Here is a 26435-nt window from a genome sequence, read left to right as displayed (position 1 = left end):
TTCATAGATTACACATTTTTATTCTTCTTTTTTTAATAAAAAAATGCAATTACAAAGTTTGCATAAATTTAAAATTTAATTAGAAATAAAATATTTCTATGCTTAAGATATAAATTGAAAAAAATCAAAACTCACAATATTTTTTATAGAATAATGTTAGAAATTTTTTTCTATTAAGTGTTAGTAAGTTATATTAAACTCCATCACACAGGTTTTTATTTTTCATGTGTAATAATCTTCACTTTTGTCGTGGAATCAGAAACTACATTGATTTGATACTTCATATTATTGTATTTTAATGAACGCGGGACATGTGATTATGTTATTATATTATTATTTTGTTTATGATAAATGAATTTAAGCCACATTCATAAAAAAATTTATACAATAGTCACATTCATAATTAACTTATTGTACTTTTGTAATAGATATTGTATTCATGATTAATATGAAGAACTTGAATTTAATAAAAGAAATGAAAAATAAAGTAAAATACTTTTAAAAAGAAATCGAATAAATTGATTGAGATTTTGATGTTTTTCCTTTTTTGACATTTATGTTATATATTATCCTTTTTACACTAGTGAAAAAATGTAATATTAATAAAAATTGTAAAAAATTTCTTTTTTTATACAATTCACATTTTACAAATCTAGTATATATTAAATGAAAATATTAAACATATGCTAATTAAACGCGTGAGTCATGTAGAAAGACGGGTTCAAACAAAATTAAACCTTACTCTCGACCGTGGATGAGATTTGCTTGGAACAGTTTTTATTTACAAGTCCACCTAGAATATCCAACGGTCCAAATACACACACACACATAGAGAGAGAGAGAGAGAGAGAGAGAGAGAGAGAGAAGCGCGAACCATTCGTCTCCTGTCGTATTTCTCTCTCTATCTTCTGAACAAGAGAAAGAAACAGATTAGAATTTAGATCTCATCATCTCACACACGTAAACATGCTTCCACTTTTTCCGTTTCCGAAGCATTCTCTTCTGTGTCCTAACTCCTAATCCTAAGTGAGACCCACACACACACGCGCGCGCACACACACACACACGAAACACACAACACAACACAACACAACACAAAGCCTTGTTATACTGATTTGATGTCATTTTAGGGTTTTGAATTGCAATGGGTCTTGGAAACGATGACGATGACGGAGACACGCACAAGTCCTTTGGTTCAGTGCCTTGCTCGATTTGCCTCGATGTTGTTTCTGATAACGGGGATAGATCCTGGGCCAAGCTTCAATGTGGCCATCAATTTCATCTCGGTAAGTATTAGATTGTTGCACTTTGTTGTGTTTCAATTCAATGCATCCAATTTGATCGCATTACAACTGTTATCTGTACTCGCCTTTGAGAACGAAGACCGATTTCCACGTAGCCTGAATTGATTTGGAATTTGAACGATTGAGATCTGATTTTCAATTTTTACCATTGACGACCGAGAGATTTGAGGAACGCTTCTTTTATGATAATATGCTGACAATTGTGTTAAAAATGTTACTCGATCAACCCCGATTTCAATTTTATTATTAGGGGCAAAGGGAGATCTTTCCTTTTATTTTTCTCATCTGGCTCAATATTGTGTTCCTGCAATTGAAATATAGCAGCAAACCAGCATAGTGATTTGATGAATTTCTGCTTGCAATGGATATCTTCTGTAGTAAAGATAACTCTCGAATCTCATTATTCTTTTTAAACTGACAGAAGCTAACTCTTTTGGAAGACATATTTAATGGCACTCAACATGGTTGAAGAATTATCTAAATTAGGTTAATTAAATTAAAAGTCATCAATATATCTGTTCTCCTTTCCTTTAATATTATTAAAGGCCATCATCCAAATCATTGCTAGTTCTCAACCAAGAAAAAGAAAAATGATAGATTGGTTTTGATGAGCTGGGCAAGGTGCATCAGGGTGTCTTCACTATGACTTGACTTGAGCCTTTAGCTTTTACACAAAACCCCATCCCCACCCACCCCCGACTAGGGGTGGCAATACGGGTCAACACGACACGACACGTTTTTGACCCGTACACTATTTGACACGACCCTGACACGCCCCGTTTTGTAAACGGGTCGTAAAACACAAACCCTGACACGACCCGTTGCGGGTCACGGGTCGACACGACACGATCCGCAAAATTTAAAATTAAAAAAAAAAGTGGGATTTTTTGAAAAATAAATAAATTAAAAACAATAAAAAATAAAAAAGATTAGTTTCTGTTTTTTGAGATTTTTAGTTCCTTCTATTCTTTTCTATACTAAACAATGACTATATATATCAATATATAAATGAATAAAAATAATAATATAATAAAATATTTAATAAAAAAATAAAAAAATGACACTGTGCGGGTTGACACGCGAACCCGCGGGTTGACACGTGACCCGACACGAAAAAAAGGGTCACATTTACTCAACCCTGACACGACCCGCCCTGACCCGCGGGTTGACACGACACGTGATTTGGCGGGTCGGGTCATGGGTCAACCCGCGGGTCAATACCTGTATTGCCACCCCTACCCCCGACAACCTGTTATAATGTTGGAGTGTGGAAAAGTGAAATCGGAAAATTTCTGGCTTATATTAGTACTTCAATTTATAACGCTTATATACATATACTTGTTTAAAGGCAATATTTATAGGTTTCATGTTTTACTAGAATGAATTCTTTAACAAGCTAATAGCTGCATCTACATGAAGTCACATCATATTTTTGTGCTTCTTATTGCCTTCTTTATATCGTTCAGATTGCATTGGCTCAGCATTCAATATAAAAGGGGCAATGCAATGCCCTAATTGTCGGAAGATTGAAAAAGGTCAGTGGCTTTATGCTAATGGTGGTCGATCATATCCAGAATTTAGCATGGATGATTGGACGCATGATGAGGATCTATCTGATCTTAATTACTCTGAAATGGTAATGAGAACTGCATGCATCTTTATAACTGTTTCTGCCATTTTGTTTTTATATTATACCATAAACATGTGTTTGCATTGTCTTATTTGACAAACAACCTTACATAACTATTGACTATTTATTTTTATTTTCATTTTTCATTTTGGAGTATGTAAACTTATTTGCTGCAGCATGTTATTGTTTTAGAAGTTAAAAAAGCATATACTCCATTAATTGATAGCGCTGTTTCCCTTCCTTCAAGCCACTTAAATCTATTATCTTTCCATCTGCATATATAAAATGATTGTTTCCCTGACATATACCCATCCATCTCATAAAAGCTTTATAGAAAAATATTTTTTTGGATAAGGAAAAAATATTATTGAAAAGAAAGGAGAAGGTACATTAGGCAGAAGTATATCAAATTCTCCAATGTAGAAAAAAAGTAAGGAAACAGCGAGCCAAAGTAGCGTAAGCATGGGACATAGCTGTCCAATCTCATCAATAATTGAAAACTTGTTGAAGCACAACAATAAGAAGAGCACTAAAGAGGCCGTAAGCACAATCTCATACCTTAACAAGTGTAAGGGTAAAGAGTTACCCTTGAAGATATGGTCATTTCTTTCCAATTAAATACACCAGAGAACTAAATAGACGGCATTGCCATAATAACTTACCCTCTTTTTTTTTTTCACAACCATTTTAAAAAATTATAAGAAATTGATTTAAGGTGAAAAGACACACCCACTGCTCAACAAGTCTTTTAACAGATTATTCGATAAGTAACCACCTTACACTGTAAAATAGGTGGACTAATGTTTCTGATCTTGGCATGCACATAATGCATATCAGGAGAGAGCTGTGACTTGGCAACATATCCTTTGTATCAATCAGAGCTATTAAGTACTATTGTGCAGAGAAAAGACATGACCCTAGAAGAACATTAACCTCATATCATCGTGACCTCTACAGACATTTGGCCTTCTGCTGAGTAACTTTAAGTTGTCAGCTAAATTTTAAGTAAATTTAGGTACTTATTTTTATATGTATGTATGAGAAAGAAATTGTAAACACATACTTTGCTTGTTTTTTATCAAAAAGGTTTTACCCAGAAACTTTTGTTTTAGGACGGTGGTTAGCTATATGCCTTTGCCAGCAGTATTACTTATATCATATTGCATGAAAAGTATACTTGAGTAGGAAAAGAAAAACTAATTTCTAGATTTAAGAAAAACTGGATGTTGCTTGCATTTAGTCACTCAAAATAATATTTCATTAACTTAGACCTGCTCTGAAGTAAACTCCCTCTCCTATTTTTTTGCCTTCTTCATTCCTATGCCTTAGCCAATCTTTAACTCTTCAAAGTGTACAACTAATCCCTTCTGGGGCACTCTTTTTCTCCAATACCATTTATAGCACATAAATGTAGACAAAATTCATTTTTTTAATGTATAAGTGGTTGGAATTTCAAGGTTGGTATTACCTGCTATAACTGGAATTATCTCGTTCTTTTTCATTTTTATGTGGGTAGATATATTTTGCTTACCATTTTGACTAAAATTAGATTTCTAAATGCTTTCTGCAGTCCTTTGGAGTTCACTGGTGCCCTTTTGGTAACTTGGCCCAACTTCCTTCAGCTTTCGAGTAAGCTTATATTTAATATACCAAAATATGCATGCAAACTAGTCTTCGTCCAAATTCCTATTTGTCATATTCTTGTGTTCTTTGAAATGTCTGGCCCCTGAGAAAGCATGCATAGAGGTTTTTGTGAAGGCATCTAAGATGCATTTGGTTCTTTCCTTGTTACTGATTCTGCTTGTGAATTTAATCACATTTGATTTTTATCTACCAAATTTAGTTTTAGGTCAACCACATATTATGAAAGGTTAATTTTGGTGTGTTTAGCTTGGAATCAGATTAGGTTAATGAAGTCAAATGTGTTTAAAGCTAATGGTGGTATTAATACCATCTGAATTCTACAATTCAGATTATACTTTATAATAAGACTTTTTTGAGAATAAGAGGACTACGTGAGAAAGGCTAAGGTATCTTAAGAAAAGCATTAAGAATTTGAAAACAGTGGTATCACTAGAATATGAGAAGTTGGTTTCTAAATTGCTCCTTTAAGTCTTTGTTCTTATTAAGACTTTTATTTCCAATAGAGTCAAGACAGAATTTCCCTTCTTCTGCTGTATAAGCCATACCAGTATACCACACTTGGGAATCATAGACATAGTTGACCAGTCTAGTTTTGTTAGGAACTGCTAAAATTTCTGGGGAAGTCAGTATGAAGGATTATGTTTTAGGGTTTTACAAACTTCTTGTTATTGAATTTAATCTCATTGTTACATTTTACTTATGATATGTTAGGGATAATTTTTTTTGGGAAAAATTACATATAGGAATTCTTGATGAAAATACTGAGTTTAGAACAATTAATCCCTTCACTATGATCTTGGCCGTTTGTTTCAGTGCCATTTTTTTAGATATTGACCAGGAAGAATGCAAGCTGTATATGGAGAATCAGCCTTCATTTTCTTTTTGTCATGCTCATTTACATGTATCTTTGTTGTATATGACTTCGTATATGAATTTTTTTAGTAAAATATTGTAGAGTTGGATTGTGTATGTTTGTTTAACAAAGTAATTAAACATGTTGAAGGGAGTAGCTTTTATTTTGTGTATGTATATGCCATGAAGTTTTATACTTTTTAATATCCTTGGTGTTTCATTTCCGCTTGTTAAAATAGTAGTAGTAGTAGTAACGAACCCAGGGAAAACCACATGGTTGAGTGGTAACTGTAATATGGTTTGATTTGCCAATGAACTCCTAGCTGAATTGCCACCAGGCCAAGTCTTAAGTTTTGGGTGTGATGTTGATGTCAGGGGTTCTATTCTTCACTAGGCCACCTTTTCCCCTTCCCTACGTAGTCAATCTAGTATAGCACTTCAAGAATGATTGATAGATTAGTAGGGGACATTACGCATCATCCCACAGTCATGGGTTTAGTTAAATTGATATTGCAATCACTTGCACTTAGTTCATGTTAGGAGCAGGGAGAAAATTGTTTTTTTTTGCGGAGGTGGGGTGGGAAGAATTGTTGAATTATTTATCTACTCATATTAGTTGATCCATTTGAAGAATTTTGCAGCCCTTTTCAAACAAAACCAATGATTGCTGTTGATTACTTGTTAGGAAAATGTGTCATTTGGATCTTGGAAGTGTTAGACAAAAGAAAGGCTTGTATATTTGATTCATGTGCTTATCGATGTGCAATTTATTCTGTTATTCTTTGGTAGGAGTGGAATGCTTAGATTGCTAATTTTTAAATTAATCATTATAAGATAGGATAGCTTTTAGTGCCTTTCTTTGGTGTTCTATACACTTGTCTTTCAAGTCATTTCTTTGCTTCTATATAGCAGATAATGAAGAATTCTTTTGTATTAATCTTGATGTTGGTGTTTGTTGGTTGGAGGCAACATCCTGCCTAGGCAAGGCTAGGTGGATCAAAGTTAGATTGAACTATAAGTTTGATTCGTGGAAAGGCACACACTGCTGGAGGCAGGTGGATGGTTGTTTGTAGCCCCGCTTGCCTTGGCAAGGCCTATTTAGGGTTGGAGTCAAATCGAACTATAGATTTAATTCTTGGAAAGGCATTGATTGCTAGCAAGTGTTGGGAGAGGGGTTGTTGTTTGTAGGCAAATATCTTACCTTGGCAAGGTTAGTGAATCGAGGTTAGACTGAACTGAAGGTTTGATTCTTGGTAAGGCACAAACTGCTGGAGGTAAGTAGTGCTGGAAGGGGATTGATGGTTACATGTCAGTATCTTGCCTTGGCAAGGCCTAGTTAGTCTTGGAGTTAGATTGAAACTGGTGCTTGCTAATGGATTTAAGTAGTAAAAGTTGATCCTTGACCAACAACTATAGCTTTTGGCCTAGTGGTAAACAATTGATCCCACAAGTGGTATGAGAGCTAATGTCATCGGTTCAATTCTTGCAAAGACAAGGAGTAGTGCGGGTTTTAGGCCCTTAGCAAAGATTGCTTGAGGCAAGTGCTATGAAGAAGATTGTAGGTTGCAGGTCAGCAACTATGAATAATAATTATAGCTTTTAGCCTAGTAGTAAGTGTCTAATCCGACCACATTTTTACTTTTGATGCAATGTATGAGGATGATAGCCGCTAGGCTTTTAACACAGGTGGTTGATGTGGCTGTGGGTTTGGGTAGAGATCATCGGTTTGAAAATCTCATGCACCCCAAAAAGTTTAAGGATATATCTTATCCTTCTTGTAATTCTCCTTCCCTTGTAATGAAATATCTTATTTTATTTAGTAGAACTAAAAATTAGTAGTGCTATGTATGAATGGTGCTGGTTTTGATTAGAAATTGCCGGCATTTTAGCTAATGCTAGTCGTTTCCAGCATATAATTTGTTTAGAATGTTATGTTGGGGTTTCAAAACTGATCCAGTTCTGTAACTATTTTCTATGTAGAGCAAAATCATGGTCTCTATTGAAAATATCGAAATGGAAGACTGGTTGTGGTTGTATTAGTATGTTATATTATGGAGTATTGGGGGAAAACAGATTTTTGGTGATAATGGTGTTTGGTGGTGTTATACTGGCTTTGGTAATCCATGTACTGTTCCCCATCCCCCCTCTCCCCTCTCCCCGTCCACCCAAAAAATGAAAAAGCAAACACTAAGGAACTGGTAACTCATTGTGCTTTTTGTTTTTCCAGGGAAGGGGAATTTCCATCAACTGCATGTAAGATCCTCTTTCCTGCATATAAGCCTCCTTTTCGTCAACTTGCATTTGACTGAATGTTATCTCGACTGCAATTTTGAGATGCAGATCATGATATACTGGGACAACATGCTATTTTTGCTGAACATGTGGCTGTATCGTCTGCTAGTCATCCTTGCCCATATATTGCTTACATTGGACCAATACATCCCTCCACCTCCAATTCTGGTGGAACTATTTCAGAAGCGTCTAACTTTAACCACTGGAATGGTCCACCTGTACCTAGTGACATGCCAACCTCCTACACATTTCCTGCTGTGGACCTCAATTATCACAGTTGGGAACACCATTCCTCTCATTTCTCTTCCGCCAGCAGCCGTTTAGGCGCTGCTGATCAGCCCTCAGTATCAGCTGGTAGTCAAAGACCAGCCAGGGGTGGTTCAGAAGTCCCTGGATCCGGATCTTTAATTCATCCCTTCCTTGTTGGTCACAGGTACCTCTTTAGAGCTCGTGTACTTTACTAGGATGCTTTTGTTTGCAGAAGTTAGTATATTGCTCAAGCCTCAAATGTAACTTGATACGAGACAAATTATATTATAGGTTTATATTGTTATATGATGCCAAATACCTAATGAAATTGGGTTAAATACAACTGATAGATTAAAAAAGCGATGCAACTAGGCATCTTTTGCTGTCTGGTGGTAATTTGCTAAAATCATGAGGTTGACAATGTGTATAATTCTGCAGTTCTGCTGCAACATCTTCAATGATCCCTCCTTATCCAGGCAGCAATGCTCGGGCCCGCGATAGAGTTCAGGCTCTTCAAGCGTACTATCAACCTCGGCAACCTCCCAATTCTACCACAATACGGACACCTGTTGCTTCTGGCACTCGAAGATCCAGCAGTCATAGTGGGTCAGCTCAATTAGCACCAGTGGCCTCGTCAACAAACCAAAGTGCTGGCTTTATTTATATCCCATCAGGACGCAATTTCCAAGAAGAAACCCATCTGCCAAATCGTTTTCATGCTTGGGAAAGAGAGCACCTGCCTTCATTGTCTTTAAACCACGTTGGTAGAGAATCAAGTTGGAGAGCATACCACCAGACCCAGAGTGCCAGCGGGTCAGACCCAGGTATCAGATCCGGCAGCTTTCGAAGGCACGAATTAGAAAGAATGCCCTCACAAAATCGGTGATAAACTTATGTCAAATTACTGTTTTATGAAAAAAATCAAATTTTATGTATGCTTGAGAAATGTTGCATAATGCTTTGGCCTGGCTGGCGTGTTATGGCAGACTATATACTCTAGCTGGCCTTGGAATTGATCTTTCTGGCAGCCTTGTGGCAGTGTGATGGACATTAGCTTCCTCTAGTTTCTTTGCCTCGGCGGGAATTAAATAAGATGGTATCTAGGTGGAAAAATCAGGTTTTTTGTATTTGAGATAAATCAGGCTTCTGGCAGCAATGTTGGGGCATTGTCATCTAAAGTGATAAATCAAGTGGATGTGTAATTGTGGTTGGATTTGGAGTGGATAAACTATTTACGTTTGATGTTGATGCTCATGCCGATGTTTGTATTGAGAATACGCTTGGTGACAAAGGTTGTGCAAAAACGGGCGCAGGATTCGGAGCTCGCTTGAGAATTAGTCAATTTGGATACTTTAAAGGCTGAATTAACGAAAGAATCTTTAGTCAAAGTAGTTATATATCATTATAAAAATATAATAAATAATTGCCTACTAGAGTATTGAATGGGGTAGTATGAAAATACGACAAAAGTCACCAGAAAATATAATTTATATATTTCTTTTCAAATTAGATTTTCTTACATGTATGATGTTTTAAACTCAAATACGTAAACAACATCATTTGATATTTTGACATTATTGGTAACTGAAATATAAATCTGGCAAAGAGAATATAGTTTACGGAGTCTCCTAAAGATAATTTTTATTTTATCTTTATTCCACTTAATAGAACATGACCATATCTATGATATCCATATTCTCTATTTATGCTAAAGATATCAGATGTGAATTTTTTGGTATATATATATATATAGGGTCAGGATATACTTATCACCAAAAATATTTATCACATTTACAACCAACTTAATTATCATTGATTTTCGTTAATTTAACGGTTATAATTTATTGGAAATAATAATTAATTAATAAATGCAATTCAATAATTTTCAATAAATTATAACTATTAGATTGACGGAAATCAATAGTGATTAGGTTAATTGTAAAGGTTGTAAATTTTTTTAGTAGTAAGTATATCATTTCCTATATATATATATATATATATATATATATATATATATATATATATATATATATATATATAGATGCGGTATCTAGCATGAGTAAAAAAAAAACTCCCCAAATATAATTTTGATTATTAAATTGGAGAAGGATATTGTAACAACTAAATTATGTTACTACCAATCAATCTCACTGTTAGATCGATTATGTTGATCCAACGGTTATATTTATTTTTATCTTTGTATGGTCATAATTTCTCAAATTTAATACTTTATATTTATTTCTACTTTTGTATGATTATGATTTCTCATATTTAATGCTTTCACTTTAAATATGAGAAATCATAATCATACAAATATGAAAATAAATATAACCATTGGATCAACATAATCGATCTAACGGTGAGATTGATTGGTAATAACATGGTAGTAACACAACTTAATTATTACAATATCCTTCTCATATTAAATTTACCTAAATGCATGACTTTACGTAGAATTTTTTTTTTTTTTTTTTTTTTGCGTATTCAATATAAACACGGATTATGCCAAAACAAAAATAGGGAAAAAAAATAGTTTCAAAACAAAAATGGGAAAAAAAATATCAAGATTTTGATGCAGGTGCCATAAAACAGTATTTGTTTTTCTATACCGAATTTAATAAATTCTCTCATTTTTATTATGATGCAAGAGGCGCACGCCAATCTCTTCTGGCGTTCGACACCATCATTTGGTATTTTTTTTGACATTATTGGTAACTGAAACATAAATCTCGCAAAGAGAATAGTTTACAGAGTTTCGATTATTAAATACATAACTTTACGCAGTTTTTTTTTTTTTTTTTTTTTTTTTGCGTATTCTAATATAAGCGAACAAAGCCAAAACAAAAATGCGGGTAAAAATCAACATTTGATGCAGGTGCCATAAAACAGCATTTTGCTTTCTATACCGAATTTAATAAACTGTTCATTTTTATTTGAGGAGCATAATTCTTACTATCTCTTTTAACTTACAATTTATTTTTTTACCATTGATTTTTATCAATCCAACAATTATAATTTATTGAATCATATTTATTAATTATTAATTTTCAATAAATTATAACCATTAAATTAACAAAAATTAACGATAAAAAATAAATTATAAGAAATTATAAAACTTTTAAGTTGCACGAATAATTCTACTCTGTTAGAGGTGAACACAAATCTCTTCCCGTGTTCGACGCAATTCTAGCTTCCTTTCTCGTATCGGGTTTTGGAAATATATATAAGTGAACGTCATAGCCCAGGGTCGCATAAATTATAAATTTGTGCTATTACAAATGTCACAAAATTATAGCTGTATTTTGTGAGAAATTGTGAAACTACCGATACTCCAATACTTTAGAGCCAACAAATAGGGATGGACATGGGTCGAACCGAACTGAATTTTTTACATAACCAAACCAAACCATTTTTTAATTCGGTTCGGTTCAAAGAACGGAACCCTTTTTTTATTCGAACTGGTTGAATTTGGTTCAAAATTGGTTAGAAACTGGTTCTACCCAAACCAGTATCTCGACATCTCAACGAAATTTAATTCTATGAAAGCCCTCTTCTCAAAACAAAGCATTCAAACAATGAAGAAAAACTAAAAACTAAAAAAAAAAGGAGCGTGCTCTGAAACTTGGCGTCAACTAGAGATTAAGATCGGTCATATGAAATTTGGTAAATTCGTTCGATCGCTTTCGTTTTCAGTCGAAAGCAGTATTATTAGTCTTCGACCTCGAGAAACGCAAAATTGGGTTCAGATCTCAAACTAACAAGTGACTTCCTATTCGGATGCGTCATCGGCGATGGGAGTGGGAGCGTCTAGGCCATGAAGCTCCGACATGGGCCTCAAGGCCACCACGGAGCTTCTCAATCGCTGCCTGGCACAAGTGGCAGTTTCCGGTCAACAGAAGCCCCATGGTGCCGTTCACAGGGTTCATAGATTGAAACAGAGCTGCATAGGAAAAACATTTCTTGAAAAGATTTCATGGAAGAAAAAAGAGAGTGAAAAACTGATTTACTGAGATACTGTGATATATTTGTTTTCATGATTAAGGTTTTCGTTAAAAAATTTCTTACTTGGAAGTCTCTGTTTGTTAGCTAATTCATAGTGCAGATTGAAGAGAAGTGAAAAACTGATTTACTGAGGTAGTGTGCTATAATAAGTAATTGGTTCGGTTAGAACCGGTTACAAACCAGTTTTAAATTGGATCATTACTAAATTGTTTTAAAGTTTTAAAAGCGGTTCCAGTTAAAACCAGTTTTCTGGGTTCAGTTCAATGTGGTTCTTAAAACAATTCAGTTTTTCTGGATATTTTGAACATCCCAGCCAACAAATCATATAAGCTCAGGTGCAATATTAAGAAAAATGCTAAATGCTAGGAAAAGCAATGAAGACATGTTCAATCCAACTCGAGAAAATGGAAAATAAGACAACCGATTCATAGGAGAAAAGGTACGAGGAATGAGAGCCAAATTATATGTTCAAATTGCATAACACTGTCAATAACAAGCCCATCCAATACCACAGTAGCTAAAAAGGTTGGTAAAAGTAAAACTACTAAACGAGTAAACGTACATGCCATGACAAAATGTAACATAGCCTAACCATGCGTTAAAAACAAGTACTCTAGCCATCTAGAGAGTTGACAACACAGATTTATCAGTTCTGAATCCAACCATCTACTTTACATGCACTACAGGAACCCCACCGAAAAATTAAAATTAGATATAAAAACTAGTTGGGGCTACATAAGAATATCAGGTGTCCTATTGCTCACCTATCACGGAAAATGAGTGCTCAATAGCGGTCTCTAGAGTTGACAGAACGGCTGCGTCCAGATCTCACCTGTCAATTAAATGCAACATTAGAACCTTAAAGAATTTTTTAAAACTAGGAATGAGGATTTTATAATCAGCTAAATGAATGATTAGGAATTCAGGGACAATAAACATACCGAAGGCGAGATTGTGAGCTTCTTGAACTTAGGCTCAGACTCCTACGCTTGTAGAGCTCAGGCTGCACAGTATATTAACAAAGCCATGAAACTATATTATAGAGTGCATTCTCGTAGAGGTAAACTAACCTAGGGATATAAATTTTCACGATGGTTATTGTTTGGCAGAAATGATATAAAAAAGGGAAACATCATGCAAATGTCAAGAGAAATTTAATATGATCGTGCATGTTCACTCCATTCCTCCCCTTTTTGGATAAACTAAGGTTAACACAAGTTAGATGACACTTACAGATGAATTTGGCGATCTGGATCTTGACAAGGATCTGCAAAAATTTTAAATGAATGACTCGGTTCAGTATCCAGAATAAGACATGAATTTGTTTGCTCCATGAGTCCGATGTTACACATCAAGTTACCATGACCAAAAGGAAGAAATTTATCTACCACTAGTCTTGCGCAGCATCCAAGTGGAAAAGCAAGTGAAACCAGTATCACACATTTATAGTCTCAACAATTGCTATACAATCTATTGCTGGCAGTTCGCAATGCCATGAACCAACCAATCACGGGTAAGGTGTAACCAACAAGTGAATATGGCAATAAGAGAAATCCTAAAAAAGGGGGGCGGGGGGATATGATCAACCCCAGAACTTAGACCACAGGTTATGTTGTAGTAGTTTTTTTATTGTAACACAGCAGATTTGCAATTGTTGGTGCCAATAGCACCAGGTTCACGGTGGTCCAGCTTTTAGACTGCAACTCATCCATCTACAGTCATCCAGTCTACAACAATGGCAGACCATGCCTTACATCAATATAACATTACTATTATCAATTGTCACAGCATTAAGGTGTTCCAGAGGTACTCATCAATAAATTGGTATTACCTCAGACCACAAAGTAGCAAGAGTTTGAGCACCACATGCCATCAAGTTCCTAACATGCAGTCCCCAGGTCGCTGCAAAAAGCCACATCTATAAAACAAAGAAGTCAACGCTAATGAACATCGTAGTTCGTGACCAGCTTCACGAACCACTTCATCAATGCCCCATTCCACCTTTCCACATACAAAGAATTGTGCTGACAAATCTATGGTCAATAGGTTTTATGAGAAGAACAGCGTGGATCGCATAATACAATGTTTACTTTCAGATAACTAATTAAAAATTATAAGGAAAAGAGATGTTCCCACCAACTTGCACAAAAAGGAAAAAGAAGAAGAGCATTCAATGTGAGACAATTCTAGGAATACCATCATATTCTAAGAGTGAAAGTACCATCCACATCCACAACGGAAACTGAATGCAATACCGTATAGATCAGAGAATTTCAAAGGAAATGAAAATTTGAAGGCCATTTTTTATACGCAAAATATGGAATGACATTATATCCTTATAACAAAAGAAGAAGCCTGTTAAGAGTTGGCAGTCCCGTCTAGAAGTAACATGGTTGAAAACTTGACTGGCAGAAATCCTACGGAATCAGAAAAAATGTGGAAGGAAACGAACAATTGCATTGAAGAGTCTTCCAAAAATGAAGAGACATGGATTAGACTCCCAACAGAGGAAAAGGAGGGGCGGACAAACAAGGTACCAAGACATGACTGTTATTGATAGTTGCCAACTGATTCTTTTATCTTACATGAGTAGGAAATCACCATGCTACTAAACTGATCACCTAGTACTCATAACTCTCTACTCCCCTAAATACCATAAAGTTAAAAAAACAATGAAACAAGATCTAAATTAATCAAAACTCAAATAGACAAATGATAACCAAATGTTAGCGAAAAAACTATAGGCATCCATATGAAATAATTAATATCACAAAAATTAACAGAAACAAAATGTGAGGAAGAGGTGTAGGGGATTATAAGACCCATGTGCACGGCATATGCTAGCATTAAAGGGTGAGTCAGCATTGGGGGAATGGAGAGAAAGTTGGTTACAGGAGTCACATTGTTTGCAATCAATTTGTTATAAATAAAGAGGGGAAGACCGAAGAGGAATCATCTTTGGAAAGTATTGGGATCCTTTTGGATATTAGGAGAGACCCCCTGAGCCTCTCGAATTGCTCAGGAATATCCTTGTTTTCTTTTATTTTCATGTGTTAGTTCTTCATTGCTTGTAATTTGTCTCTGTTTATATCACAGTTTTATTGTTAATGCAAGAGTCATACTGTTTTCTTTTTAATTCTCTCATTTCTTTCGATTGATCCCTAACAATTGGTATCAAAGCTCTCCGATCCAGGAGGCTTTGAACCACACTAATCAGAAAAAAAAAAAAAAATGAAAAACAAATCTGAAGACCGGAAGAAAAGAGAAAGGCAAGTTGAAGAAAATCATAAAGAGATACTCAGGCTCCTTGATGAACTTCGTTTGAAGACCAAGCGTCACTCTCACAGAGGACGATCATGTACAAGAACGAGGTGCAAAAATTCTGAGGAGAGTGAGATGATCGAAACGCATAAGGAGGAAGGGGAACTGGAATTTCTTAAACCAAAAGAAGAGGTGCACGTGTTTGACGTAGATGTGGGTGAAATCCAACAAGAAAAGCAAAAGGAGAAGTATGTGATTGATGCAAAGGAGAGTGATCAAATGGAAGCTATAGAAGATTACCAAGGACCAGAGATTGCGGGAAAATTTTATATGCAAGAGACGAAGCACAGGGTTGCTGAGAAGGAATTAGAAACCCAAGAAAATGAAGAATAAGAAGATGAGAATCAAAAGTGACTGCCAAAGGAGGGAATTAAAGGAAGAATCCTCAGGAAAGGAGGAGGTGCAAAATCCATGAATAACATGAAGGCTTGGGTGAAGGTGGTCTGCAAATCAACGATGCCACAACCATTGGAGGAGATGCCTGACCCATTGCCATTACTCGAACCACCACCGAACATGAACCCTAATAGGAAGGAAGACGAGCTTCTCTAGCGCAGCTATGAATGGAATAAGCGACAAAGAACACGAGCAAAATATCAGCAAAGGAGAGTTGAGTCAAGGTATAAATTGCAAAGATGGGATCAATTCACTGACCTAATGAGCTGTCAGGCCCAAATTTCTATCAACTTGTTCCAAGCCCAAACAATTGGATTCTATGTTTCTGTTCTAGGGATAGATTGGGCTTGTGTGTTCATGATTGTAACTGACCCAATTAAGCCCCAAACAGTAAATAGTTTCTGTCTAGCAAGCCCAAGAATCTTCTTGACCAACGATTGTGATTGGCCCATGCTCTCGCTCCTTCACCTTGTTGGTCCGTCGTTTGTGAGCCAGAGTCACGACAAGAGATTCAGAGAGAATGCTATTGCTAATGGTAGTCTTTCAATGCCTAATACTGAGGTGGGAGTGAGAGTAAAGAACATCTCTGTCTATTATAACTATTTAGTTCGGAAGATCTTGATGAGTGGTGGCATCCCCACAAGACCCACAACAGATTATTATCCTCACCAATCGAAGATGCAGCTGAATTGTGGTGATATAAGAGATTATTTCTTCATGGTGCCTTTATGGAAAAGTATCCTTTGGGTTCCAACCGTGGAGCAGGGAGTGTCACTATATAAAATGCTATACAAGGGTACCAATCCTCCATTAGGGGGCAAAAATGCCAACCCAAAATTCCAATAGGAATGCCTTGGCTATGTATATAACCGTATCGTTTTTTACCCTAGAGGATGTAATCATACTTCTTGCACATGTGGATCCCTACAATTCAAGCAATGGGATTCCAAAATAAGGCTATGGGGGTTGAAATTCACCTTGAGGACAAGGTGAAAGTTTTTTTTTTTTTTTTGGGGAGGGGGGGAGTATTGATCGGTATGAAAGAAAATATGGAAGAATACATGTGAGGAAGAGGTGTAGGGGATTAGAAGACCCATGTGCACAACATATGTTAGAATTAAAGGGTGAGTCAGCATTGGGGGAATGGAGGGAAAGTTGGTTAGAGGAGTCACATTGTTTGCAATCAATTTGTTGTAAATAGAGAGGGGAAGACCGAAGAAGAATCATTTTTGGAAAGTATTGGGATCCTTTTGGATATTGGGAGAGAGACCCTGAGCTCTCGAATTGCTCAGGAATATCCTTGTTTTCTTTTATTTTCATTTGTTAGTTCTTCATTGCTTGTAATCTGTCTCTATTTGTATCACAGTTTTATTGTTAATGCAAGAGCTGTACTGTTTTCTTTTTAATTCTCTTATTTCTTTGGGTTGATCCCTAACAGACATGCAGACAGAATAATATTTGAATCTTTATATGGTATGTTGTTTCTAGATTTTTCTATTTCGGAGGATGCCTTATCCTCACCCTAGTTGTATGTTTTGCTCTATTCTCTTAAAATTTCAGTTTTCTTAAAACAAAATTCCAAATATATTAACCATCAAGACTTTGTACCGACCTTGAAAGAGATAAAGAACGCCGCGAGTGTTTTGTTTTTGGAGACAAACTGCAAAATATGAAAACTTTAGTCAATTCTTCAAAATTACCAACAAACATACCAAATCAAGATTCACCAATGCAAGCAAAGACCTTATGCTCCTGCCCCCATAGCTGTGACTTCGACTGCGGCTTCGACTTCGTGACATGTATGAACTGTGGCTAGGGCTTCTAGAATAGCTCCTCCTTAAATCACGACTGGGACTCCTAGAATAACTCCGTCGATCATATTCCCTCACCTGGACCAACCAAATGATTAGTTGATGAAAAACAAAATTTAAACACAAAAGCAGAAGATAACCAAAACAAATCTTCACACACCCGTACATATGCCCGAGAGAAGGCATTTCGGAATTCTGAGTCGTCAAGTTTTCTAATCTGTAAGAAGGAAATGCGAAGAGTGTTGAGGCAGAATTACAGATGACAGTCACCATAAATACAGGTCATGGGAGACAGGAAAGTAAAAGATGAAATTGATAACTATTATATAGTACAGGTTTAGATAACTTACAGCATATTTCATATCTTCATAATTCGTATAATCCACTATCCCAGTCATGCCTACGTAGAAATTGAAGTCAAACAAGAATTATGTTGTGAAAATTTTAAGATAAAACACAGATGAGAGACTAATATATGAAATTAGAGGGATGGAAAGACAATTCGCATTGTTCCTAAACTTACAATCCCCTACAAATAAGTCATGCACCAACATCAATATCACCATTTGAAATTACCATAAAATAGGTCTCCCATATTAAGCACTATAGTCTGGTCTGGACTTGTTGATTTTTACGACTATTTAACCCATAGTTTTGAGCCCATGCATACATCTCAGCAAATTATTCACAAACCCAATACATTAATTATTAAAGACGTCTTAATTATTTTCCCCTATTCCCTATGATGCGAAATCTTGATATTCTTGCTCAAACTGTACAAAAATATCCTCATACTTACTAATCAGATAATCAATTTTGCAATCAAAATAAAACTTAAACCAAATTAGACCTTATGCCACTTACCACCACGTTCACGGAAGACTTGAGAGAAACATACATCACCAGCTTTACGCATGTGATCCTAATCATTGAACAGTCATCAGTGACTTAACATAAAATTTCATTAACCCCTTATCTTGAAAAAAATGTGGCATATTGTCTAACAATCTTAAGAAGAATGAACCATTCATACTTTCAGGTCTTGCCATGAAGCCGAAGGAGGTAATCCAGTGACCAAAACTACAAAAAAGAACAAAATGGGTCAACTAAAGCATTCTTTGTTTTTTGTTATAATAGGAAATAAAAGAAAGAAAGAATTAGCCTACACTACAATATAAAGTTGAACTAAAAACTTGTATTAAGTTGTTCAAAAAAAAAAAAAAAAAAAAACTTGTATTAAGAAATAATATATACCACGATACTCAAAACGCCTGGAAACTCCACGGTTACCACCGCTACCACTATAACTACTATAACGGTCTACTGATGATGAATGTCCCCGCCTACCATGTGCAAATTCAACCTACATTAACAAATAGTGGCCAAAAGTGCATAAGAACATTAGCTAGTCTAGTGCCACAAAAACCAGAAAATAAAAAAGGAAGAAAGGGAAAATGTACTAACTCGTAATCGAAAAAACCATCAAAATTGCAACCATCTCGATAATGTATTGCATCTTCAGCATCACGAGCATCCTCAAACTGCAAAATATAATGTTTTATATAAGAAGACAGAACAAGGAACCTGAAAAACATGAGAGAAATAACCCTTTAATCCTTACACCCTAAAACCTGGACATACCTCCACAAAAGCATAACCTGGTGGTCTTGGAGGAATCTTCAAATCAATGTCAACGATAGGACCATACTGCAATCAAACAGGGAAAAAAGCAATAGGTAAACTGATTCAACATAAATCAAATCTACTAATCTACAACCATGTTTCTAAAGAAATCTTATATATTATCAGGAAAGAAAATTAAGGTTGAAAATGCAATTTAATAGAGAATAATAAGGGTCGTTTACTGCCTTTTGCTGCTATCAATTTTTCTATAGAATGTTGAGCTAATCAAACATAACATGTCCAAATGCTAAACTAACCTAATACATTATTCATCAAGAAAGTAATGTTAAATGTTTAAGAAACTATACAAAGAATATAATTTCCTAACCAAACAAATATCCAATGCTGCAAAGAAAAACATATCATGATCATAACCCAAGTCTTCATTTTTCTGTTTACATGTTAAAATAAAATATAAATATAAGAACCTTGTAGAAAAGATCCTCTACTTCTCTCAAGCGAATATCACCAGGAAGATTGCCAACATAAATTGTGCGACTCGACCGGCTACTCATTTTCTCCTGAAACAGTTGAAATTAAACAGTTAAGCATTTTCCAGTACACACAAAGGCACATGATTCTGTTGTTCTGACAGATCTGTTACAACTGATGTGACACCTGGACTGACATATAACAGCCCTTAACTAACCAACAGCAACTGATTCTTAACATAATCACGACTACTAGAACAGATGTATTACACATACTAATACAGTGCAGTAGACAGAACAGTATATGAATGCAAAAACATTATCTCTAAACACTCCCACAAACTCAATATCTTAGGAGCAACTATATGTGATCCTAGACCATGAGTTTGTCTCGAACCTCACAAAAACAAGGAGCAGACAGGGTCTTGTTGAATGTGTCTGCAAGCTGGTGAAGAGATGGAACATGACAAACCCATAAGCTTTTGTCTAGTACCCTCGCTCGCACAAAGATGTCAAGTTGCATATGCTTGGTTCGAGTGTGTAAAACAGGTTCGTGAGATAAAGCCACGGTGCACATATTGTCACATAAAATGTCTGGGACTTGAACTGCAATTTGAAGTTCCATGAGGAGGGTTTGGACTTGTGAAGAAGGGATGCAGATGGGAGATGCTAAGGAAACTCGTGTTAGTTGAATAAGGAAAATAGAAACATATAACCACCAACACGCGAGAGAAGCATCTAAAGAAAGGGAAAAAAAAGCTACTATAAAGTGAGTTTGTCTGTAGTACAAGAGTAAAGTGTATCTATCCTTGAATTAAGACCGTACTAGCTTTGAATTAAATCAATATCTTGTGAACTTTTCAAGTAATTTCACTTTTAAGACGACTCTTAATCACGAAGAAAGACATCATGAAATTGAAAATATTCAAATGAAGCCGTCTTAAAAAGGATCATTGAAGTGAAATTAAGCTTGTAAAGAACCAATTCAACCAAAAGCTTAAGTTGGGTGAAGAATAATTTATATTATTCTCTAATACGCCTCCTCGTACGAAAGTTCAGTGGACTTGAAGCGTGGACAATATACACAGGCACTGTGCTAAAAAGATTCCATAAGAGAAAGTGGAATGAGGATGGAACCACTCTGATACTATATAAAAAACCAATTTAACACAAAAGTGTAAGTTTAAACTCTTTCAGAAGACTGTTTATATTATTCTCTAATAATATTGATAACAACCAACGAATTGCTTGGTGATACGTTCGCCCCAACAGTGAATCGGCCAAATGCAGTATAAATCTATGGAAAAATTTGATCGATGCTCGTGTCATTTTTTAGAGAATTAAATAAAAATAATCACCATATGAAAATAAAAAAACCTTAATTGGAAGCAATTAGTAATATGCTGGAGCTAGGTAGTGTGCACAAGATTACATGTTCAACTCACTGTCATCATTATATTAAAAAAAAAAAACTTTAAAAAAATCCAATAAGAAAAAACTATGAGAAAAAAGAGGAAGGGGAGACAGAGAGTGGCTATACCCGAGAAGCGAAGAGGAGTAGACAACGCAAGCAAGTTCAGTGAGGATTCAGTGAGGAATCGTTGGGCTTTTCTGAAAGCGGCTGCCATCGAGAGAATAAAAGGGGAGAATCGGTGGTTTCTTTATTCACTGCACATCATTTATTCATTCATGGTCATGGATGCTTCGCAGTTCTATAAATACCCCATCTTCCATGACAGGATGGTGCCTCATTAAAAGTCGGATAACAACACAGCCGTTCGTTCGATTTTATTTATTTATTTTTTAATAAGTCATTCATTGTTCTATAACTTTTCAAAAAATATGTTAGGACTTCAAATTTCACATAATTTTCCATAATAAGTTTAAGTTATATACGATAAGCTAAACTCTTCAAATAATGTCTTATAATTCTTATTTGTATTTTTACTTAAAAAGGATACTTCACTTTTAAAATACAAATATTTTATTTTTATTTATAAAAATTAAATTAATTGATTTTAAATTTTTGTGTTGAAATTTTGTTCTCTTCAAATTTGAGTTGTTTATAGTTTCAAATTAATTATTTTTAATTTTCCCATTAAAATTTCATTTTTATTTTGTAATTTCACATGTTTATATATATATATATATATATATATATATATATATATATAGGGTAAAGAATTTCTTCAGTCACCGGAGATAAAGTTATCTTCAGTGAGCTCAAAATGACGTTGTTTTGGAGAAAAATTAAGGTGTTTTTATAATTATAATATATTGCAGGGTTATATTAGTCTTTTCATTATAATTTTTTAATCTTATAACCAAAAACGACATCATTTTGAACTCACTGGAGATAACTTTATCTCCGGTGACTGGAGAAATACTTTTTCCACATACACACATATATATATATATAGATTTTATAATTTTCAAGTTACATGAGAAATGAAATCTTATATTGTAGAGACAAAAAACATGTGGGACTCATATGTTAGAAAAAATTATGTGTAGGATTCATGTCAGCATGAAAATCGAAGGGTGTGTAGTAAGATTCAATTATCATGTTGAATGAGAATTATAAAGCCCTATATATATAGAGATTTATATTTCCGCAGCTGCTGTACGTGCAGCAATTAAATACTTACCATATATATACTTAAAAGCATTAAATGTAAGAAATCATAATCATACAAAGGAAGAAAGCATCAAATGTAAAGAATTGTAATCATATATATGTCGTTGATGTACGTAAAGCAGCTGCAGAAATAATTTTATTATATATATATATATATATATATATATATATATATAAACATGTGAATGCAGCTGACGAGGATATGTAAAGAATTGACAAATTAAAACCCCAAGCTAAATTCACTTCAAAAGGACTGGTTGCAAGACGATTTCCACTGCCAACTAATATACCAATGAAAAACACTTCAAGATTAATGAAGAGCCGACGAGGATATGTAAAGAATTGTACACTTGCAACATAAGTAGGAACTAGTTTATTACTTGTGCGATGCACGGTGAAAAAAAATCAGATTATTTGTCTCGTAAAAATTAATGTAAATTTTAAATTAAATCTTTAATTGGAATTTTATAGCGCACAATTTTTAAAAAAATAATAAAATAGGTAAGAGAATTGTAAGTTAATATTGAATGTAGTTTATAATAAATTTTAAAAATGTTATATTAATGACGCCAAACTTCTTCCTCAGCAGCTCTAATAATATTGAACTTTCTTTTGTACAGCAAGTTGTCTCCTACTTCAACAATAGAACAAATAAAAAAAAAGTTTGTTGTGGTCAATATATTGTATTAATGATATAGAATGTAGAAATAATAGTTTATTGCCTATATGTTGCACGAAGAAAAAAAGAAATCAATTTGTTTGTCATGTAAAAGTTAAAACAAACTTTCTTGCATCTACTATAACGTCTTAAACGTCTGTGATTGGGATGTATTCTTATAGTAAAACCAATTTGTTTAAACAGAATAAAAAAAAGCTGTCATTATTGTTTGTTACGCAAACTTCCAAAAGAAATTTACGAATAAAATTTTACAGTACATCACATACAATTGCATGACATGATATTAAAAAAAAAAAAAATGCCCTTCTTCACTCTTAAACTAAATAATCATGCTCAACAGTATATATTATCAACATGATAATATAGTAGAGAGCATTTGTTGGACAATTAAATAAAAGACAAAATAGTTAAGTTGTTTGCAACATAATGTTAAATGATGTCTATTTAGTTAAAAAAAAATGATGTCTATAATAGATTCTAATCGTGCAACATATGAAGAAAAAAAATTAAAATTTTGTGATTGATATCAAGATAAAATAAAGATGGTTAAACCTGCACTTGCAAATATGATAAAACTGATTTCACGATGCACTTTTGATCCATGCTCCAGTTGGAATGCTGTGAAAAACAATGCATAAAAAAATGTCAAATGAAAAACAATCAAATAAAGATAAAAAAAATTGATTGTGCATGATATAATGATTGTGCATACATACAATAACAAAATGGAAGAAAATTATACCAAACCACAAACAAAATGGCAATAAATATAGGAAAACTATTTTCTCATGTGGAAAATGGTTTTCTCCTACCGGTGACTGTTCGATTTTCGTGCGATATTTTTTTTTGCTTTGTAATTTTTTAATAGATGTGAGTCTCACATAAAACATGTCTACAACATAAAAAAAAAAATTCTCCTATCACATGAGAAAATCGAAACCCATAAATATAATAAAAAACTGAAATAAAAAGTTCAACGCAACAAAGACTGGACTAAAAAAACAACGGTTCCTGGGCCAGGCCCGATTGATGACCCAATAGTAAGTGTGCATGTAGCCCATTGAGAATCAGAAAGATTAGTTCAGAACGGCCCGTTCAGTGTCAGAATACCTGACCACAATTACTGTTCTCGAATCCATCATATAAAACACCAAATCCAAACCCTAAATATCCACCGCCGTTCTCATCGCTACTCACCGCTGTTCATCTTCACTTGTCTCTTACGGTAATATTCTTCTCTGTTCTCTACGATTGTATTTGGTATTGGAAGTTTTGACCGTCTTGTATTTGCTTTTTTAATTGCTTGTGATGTTTGAAACTGTCAGTTCTGCTAAAATTTAAATCCCCATTGAGTTTATTAACTTTCTCGGAACCCCAGATGATGCAAATGCTTTGATGCCATGAAAAGATTGTTTTTTTTTTTTTGTGTGTCATGTGGAACATACATGAGGATCTTTGATTTTGTTGTGTGGATGCAGAGGTCCATAAAATAAAGAGAAAAATGAGTCGAGGAGGCGCAGGTGGGCTCAAGGGAAAGAAGAAAGGGGTGACATTCACCATTGACTGTGCAAAGCCGGTGGAGGATAAGATCATGGACATTGCCTCTCTTGAGAAGTTTCTTCAAGAGAGGATCAAGGTCGGTGGCAAGGCTGGTGCTCTTGGTGAAGTAGTCTCTGTTACCCGTGAGAAGAGCAAGATCACTGTTACCTCTGACAGTAACTTCTCCAAACGGTAATTTCATTCTCTCTTTTCTTTGGCCTTTCATTTATTAATATTTTAACCCTTCATTGCTTGCATGTTGTCAAATGATTGTTTTCAATTGTTGGGATGTGATTTGTCATTCAATATGTTTATACTCTCATTCTTGTTTTTAGTTAGGCAGGTTCTATTAGATCTTGCGAAAATTATGTAATTGTTTTTGTGTTATGTTTTGACTCATGTGTTAGGATAATTAGTTTGGATGAAATTCTAGAGTTTATTGTTTCATTAGATTGTTGGATTGTTTTTTTGTACATGAATTTTTTTTATAAAAAAAAATGCTTTGTTCTAATCTTCTGTCTCTATTTGCCCGAGTTTGATTCCCTCCTTCATATTGCTTTGGTTGATTGTAGTTGTTGTCTTGGCTACATTTTCTTTTCACTTATATACTATCAAAAGAAGCAATTCACTGAAAGTTATTGTGTTTTGTATGTTGTAAAATGAGTAATGTATAGTTTATAGAATATGTAGCATTGCATATTCAAGCAAAACATACTAGCATTTTTGCACCATATTCACAACATCAGGTCAGTGTTTTGGAGTGGATATATTTCTGCATGTGATTTGATGTTTTAAAACTTATTTACGCTCATTTTGATTTCTTTAAACCAAGGTCTACATGTTTAATATCTCATCTGGTTCCAGGTACTTGAAGTATTTGACTAAGAAATACCTGAAGAAACACAACGTTCGTGACTGGCTCAGAGTGATTGCCTCAAACAAAGATAGAAATGTTTATGAACTGAGGTACTTCAACATTGCCGAGAACGAGGGAGAGGAAGAAGATTAATTGTCTGATCAGCTTTTTTATTTAAGAACTTTATTTTGCTAGTGCTAGCTTCCCTTTTGGAAAGTTTTTCTTGAGATATGATATGTTGTTTACATCAGTTTCAATTTAACAGTTTTGATTATTTAAGAGTAGTGGTGCCGTTGATTTTGAATTGAATAGAGTTTACATATTATTCTGTGTTTTTGCATCTTTAATATTGCATTTTGTTCCTTCATTGTTTGGCACTTTAAGTAGGATGATCACTTAATTGCTCCCAGCCAACTACTAAGTTTTCTTATTTATGACATTTGCTTCGATTGAACTCTTTTAAGTTTGTCACAAGACTTGAAGTGCACTGTGCTTTGTGGTTAGTCTGAGTAGAAATGGGGTGAAGGAGGATGTATATGATCTGTCAATATGTTTCCAAGTTCCACTGCTTTCTTTTCATTTCTACCTTTCTCTTATGCCAAAAGTATCCTGAAATAGGAAGTCATGCATATGCCGTATGGAAGGGGCTGTGTTAAGGACCTTAGTTGTACTTACACGAGAAAGTTCAATTATGTTACTGTGTACCATTTATTAATAGGTTGAAATGCAGTGAATTAGGCAAACAATACTGCCTGTTCAGGCTCAGATTGACAAGTATTGGCTTCAGGCTGAGATTGACCAGAAATAGCTTGTCTTGATAAGAATGTGAGCTTAATTTTTATTTTATTTTTTTGTTCTTAAGTCCTAAATTCAACGGGATTTTTGAACTCGATAAACACAACTCAAATTTTATGCTGAAGAATTTTTTTCTTTTTATAATATAATTTAAAAAATTATTTAATAATATGAAAAGTTAAATCTCAAGTTTATATTATTTTTCTTTTTGTGCTTAGTTTATTAGTTTGAGTCATCACGGTGTCTATTAGGATTTTGCTAACTTTAGGGATAGTAGATCTATGATGTGGCTATCAAAAAAAAAAAAAAGATT

The 26435-nt window shown here is 34.5% G+C and overlaps 2 protein-coding genes and 1 pseudogene across 3 annotated transcripts; 2 read left to right on the top strand and 1 right to left on the bottom strand.

Annotated features, from left to right (window-relative positions):
• The first annotated feature begins 819 nt into the window (after positions 1–819).
• Positions 820–9316, top strand: LOC133301779 (E3 ubiquitin-protein ligase RFI2). Of its 2 annotated transcripts, XM_061501475.1 has the most exons (7): positions 820–960; positions 1131–1286; positions 2771–2940; positions 4505–4563; positions 7658–7683; positions 7771–8155; positions 8410–9316. In XM_061501475.1, the coding sequence occupies exons 2-7, from the start codon at positions 1145–1147 to the stop codon at positions 8855–8857; spliced, it is 1230 nt and encodes a 409-aa protein (XP_061357459.1). In that variant the 5' UTR covers positions 820–960; positions 1131–1144; the 3' UTR covers positions 8858–9316. The 2 variants fall into 2 exon arrangements, with proteins under 2 accessions (XP_061357459.1, XP_061357458.1); XM_061501474.1 differs by having other exon boundaries at positions 825–1286; positions 8410–9312.
• Positions 9317–12454: 3138 nt separating this feature from the next.
• Positions 12455–21301, bottom strand: LOC133301799 (serine/arginine-rich splicing factor SR30-like; annotated as a pseudogene).
• Positions 21302–24047: 2746 nt separating this feature from the next.
• On the top strand, positions 24048–25669 carry LOC133301785 (large ribosomal subunit protein eL22z-like). The gene is made up of 3 exons (XM_061501482.1): positions 24048–24157; positions 24411–24663; positions 25336–25669. Exons 2-3 carry the CDS (start codon positions 24434–24436, stop codon positions 25478–25480), a joined length of 375 nt encoding a protein of 124 aa, XP_061357466.1. The 5' UTR covers positions 24048–24157; positions 24411–24433; the 3' UTR covers positions 25481–25669.
• Positions 25670–26435: the final 766 nt, after the last annotated feature.

This window comes from Gastrolobium bilobum, unplaced genomic scaffold (genome assembly GCF_033153095.1).
Source record: "Gastrolobium bilobum isolate Gb01-03AN ecotype WA unplaced genomic scaffold, APGP_CSIRO_Gbil_v1 utg4239, whole genome shotgun sequence".
Lineage (NCBI taxonomy): Eukaryota > Viridiplantae > Streptophyta > Magnoliopsida > Fabales > Fabaceae > Gastrolobium > Gastrolobium bilobum.
Note: the sequence above shows the minus strand (reverse complement) of the source record. Positions and strands in the feature narration are given on the sequence as shown.

Excerpts from the sequence above, each read along its gene's own strand:
- LOC133301779 (XM_061501475.1), top strand. The coding sequence starts at position 1,145 with ATGGGTCTTGGAAACGATGACGATGACGGAGACACGCACAAGTCCTTT. Across the intron at positions 1,287-2,770 it reads TGGCCATCAATTTCATCTCG|ATTGCATTGGCTCAGCATTC; the intron begins GTAAGTATTAGA and ends TATATCGTTCAG. Across the intron at positions 7,684-7,770 it reads GGAATTTCCATCAACTGCAT|ATCATGATATACTGGGACAA; the intron begins GTAAGATCCTCT and ends TTTGAGATGCAG.
- LOC133301785 (XM_061501482.1), top strand. The coding sequence starts at position 24,434 with ATGAGTCGAGGAGGCGCAGGTGGGCTCAAGGGAAAGAAGAAAGGGGTG. Across the intron at positions 24,664-25,335 it reads GACAGTAACTTCTCCAAACG|GTACTTGAAGTATTTGACTA; the intron begins GTAATTTCATTC and ends ATCTGGTTCCAG.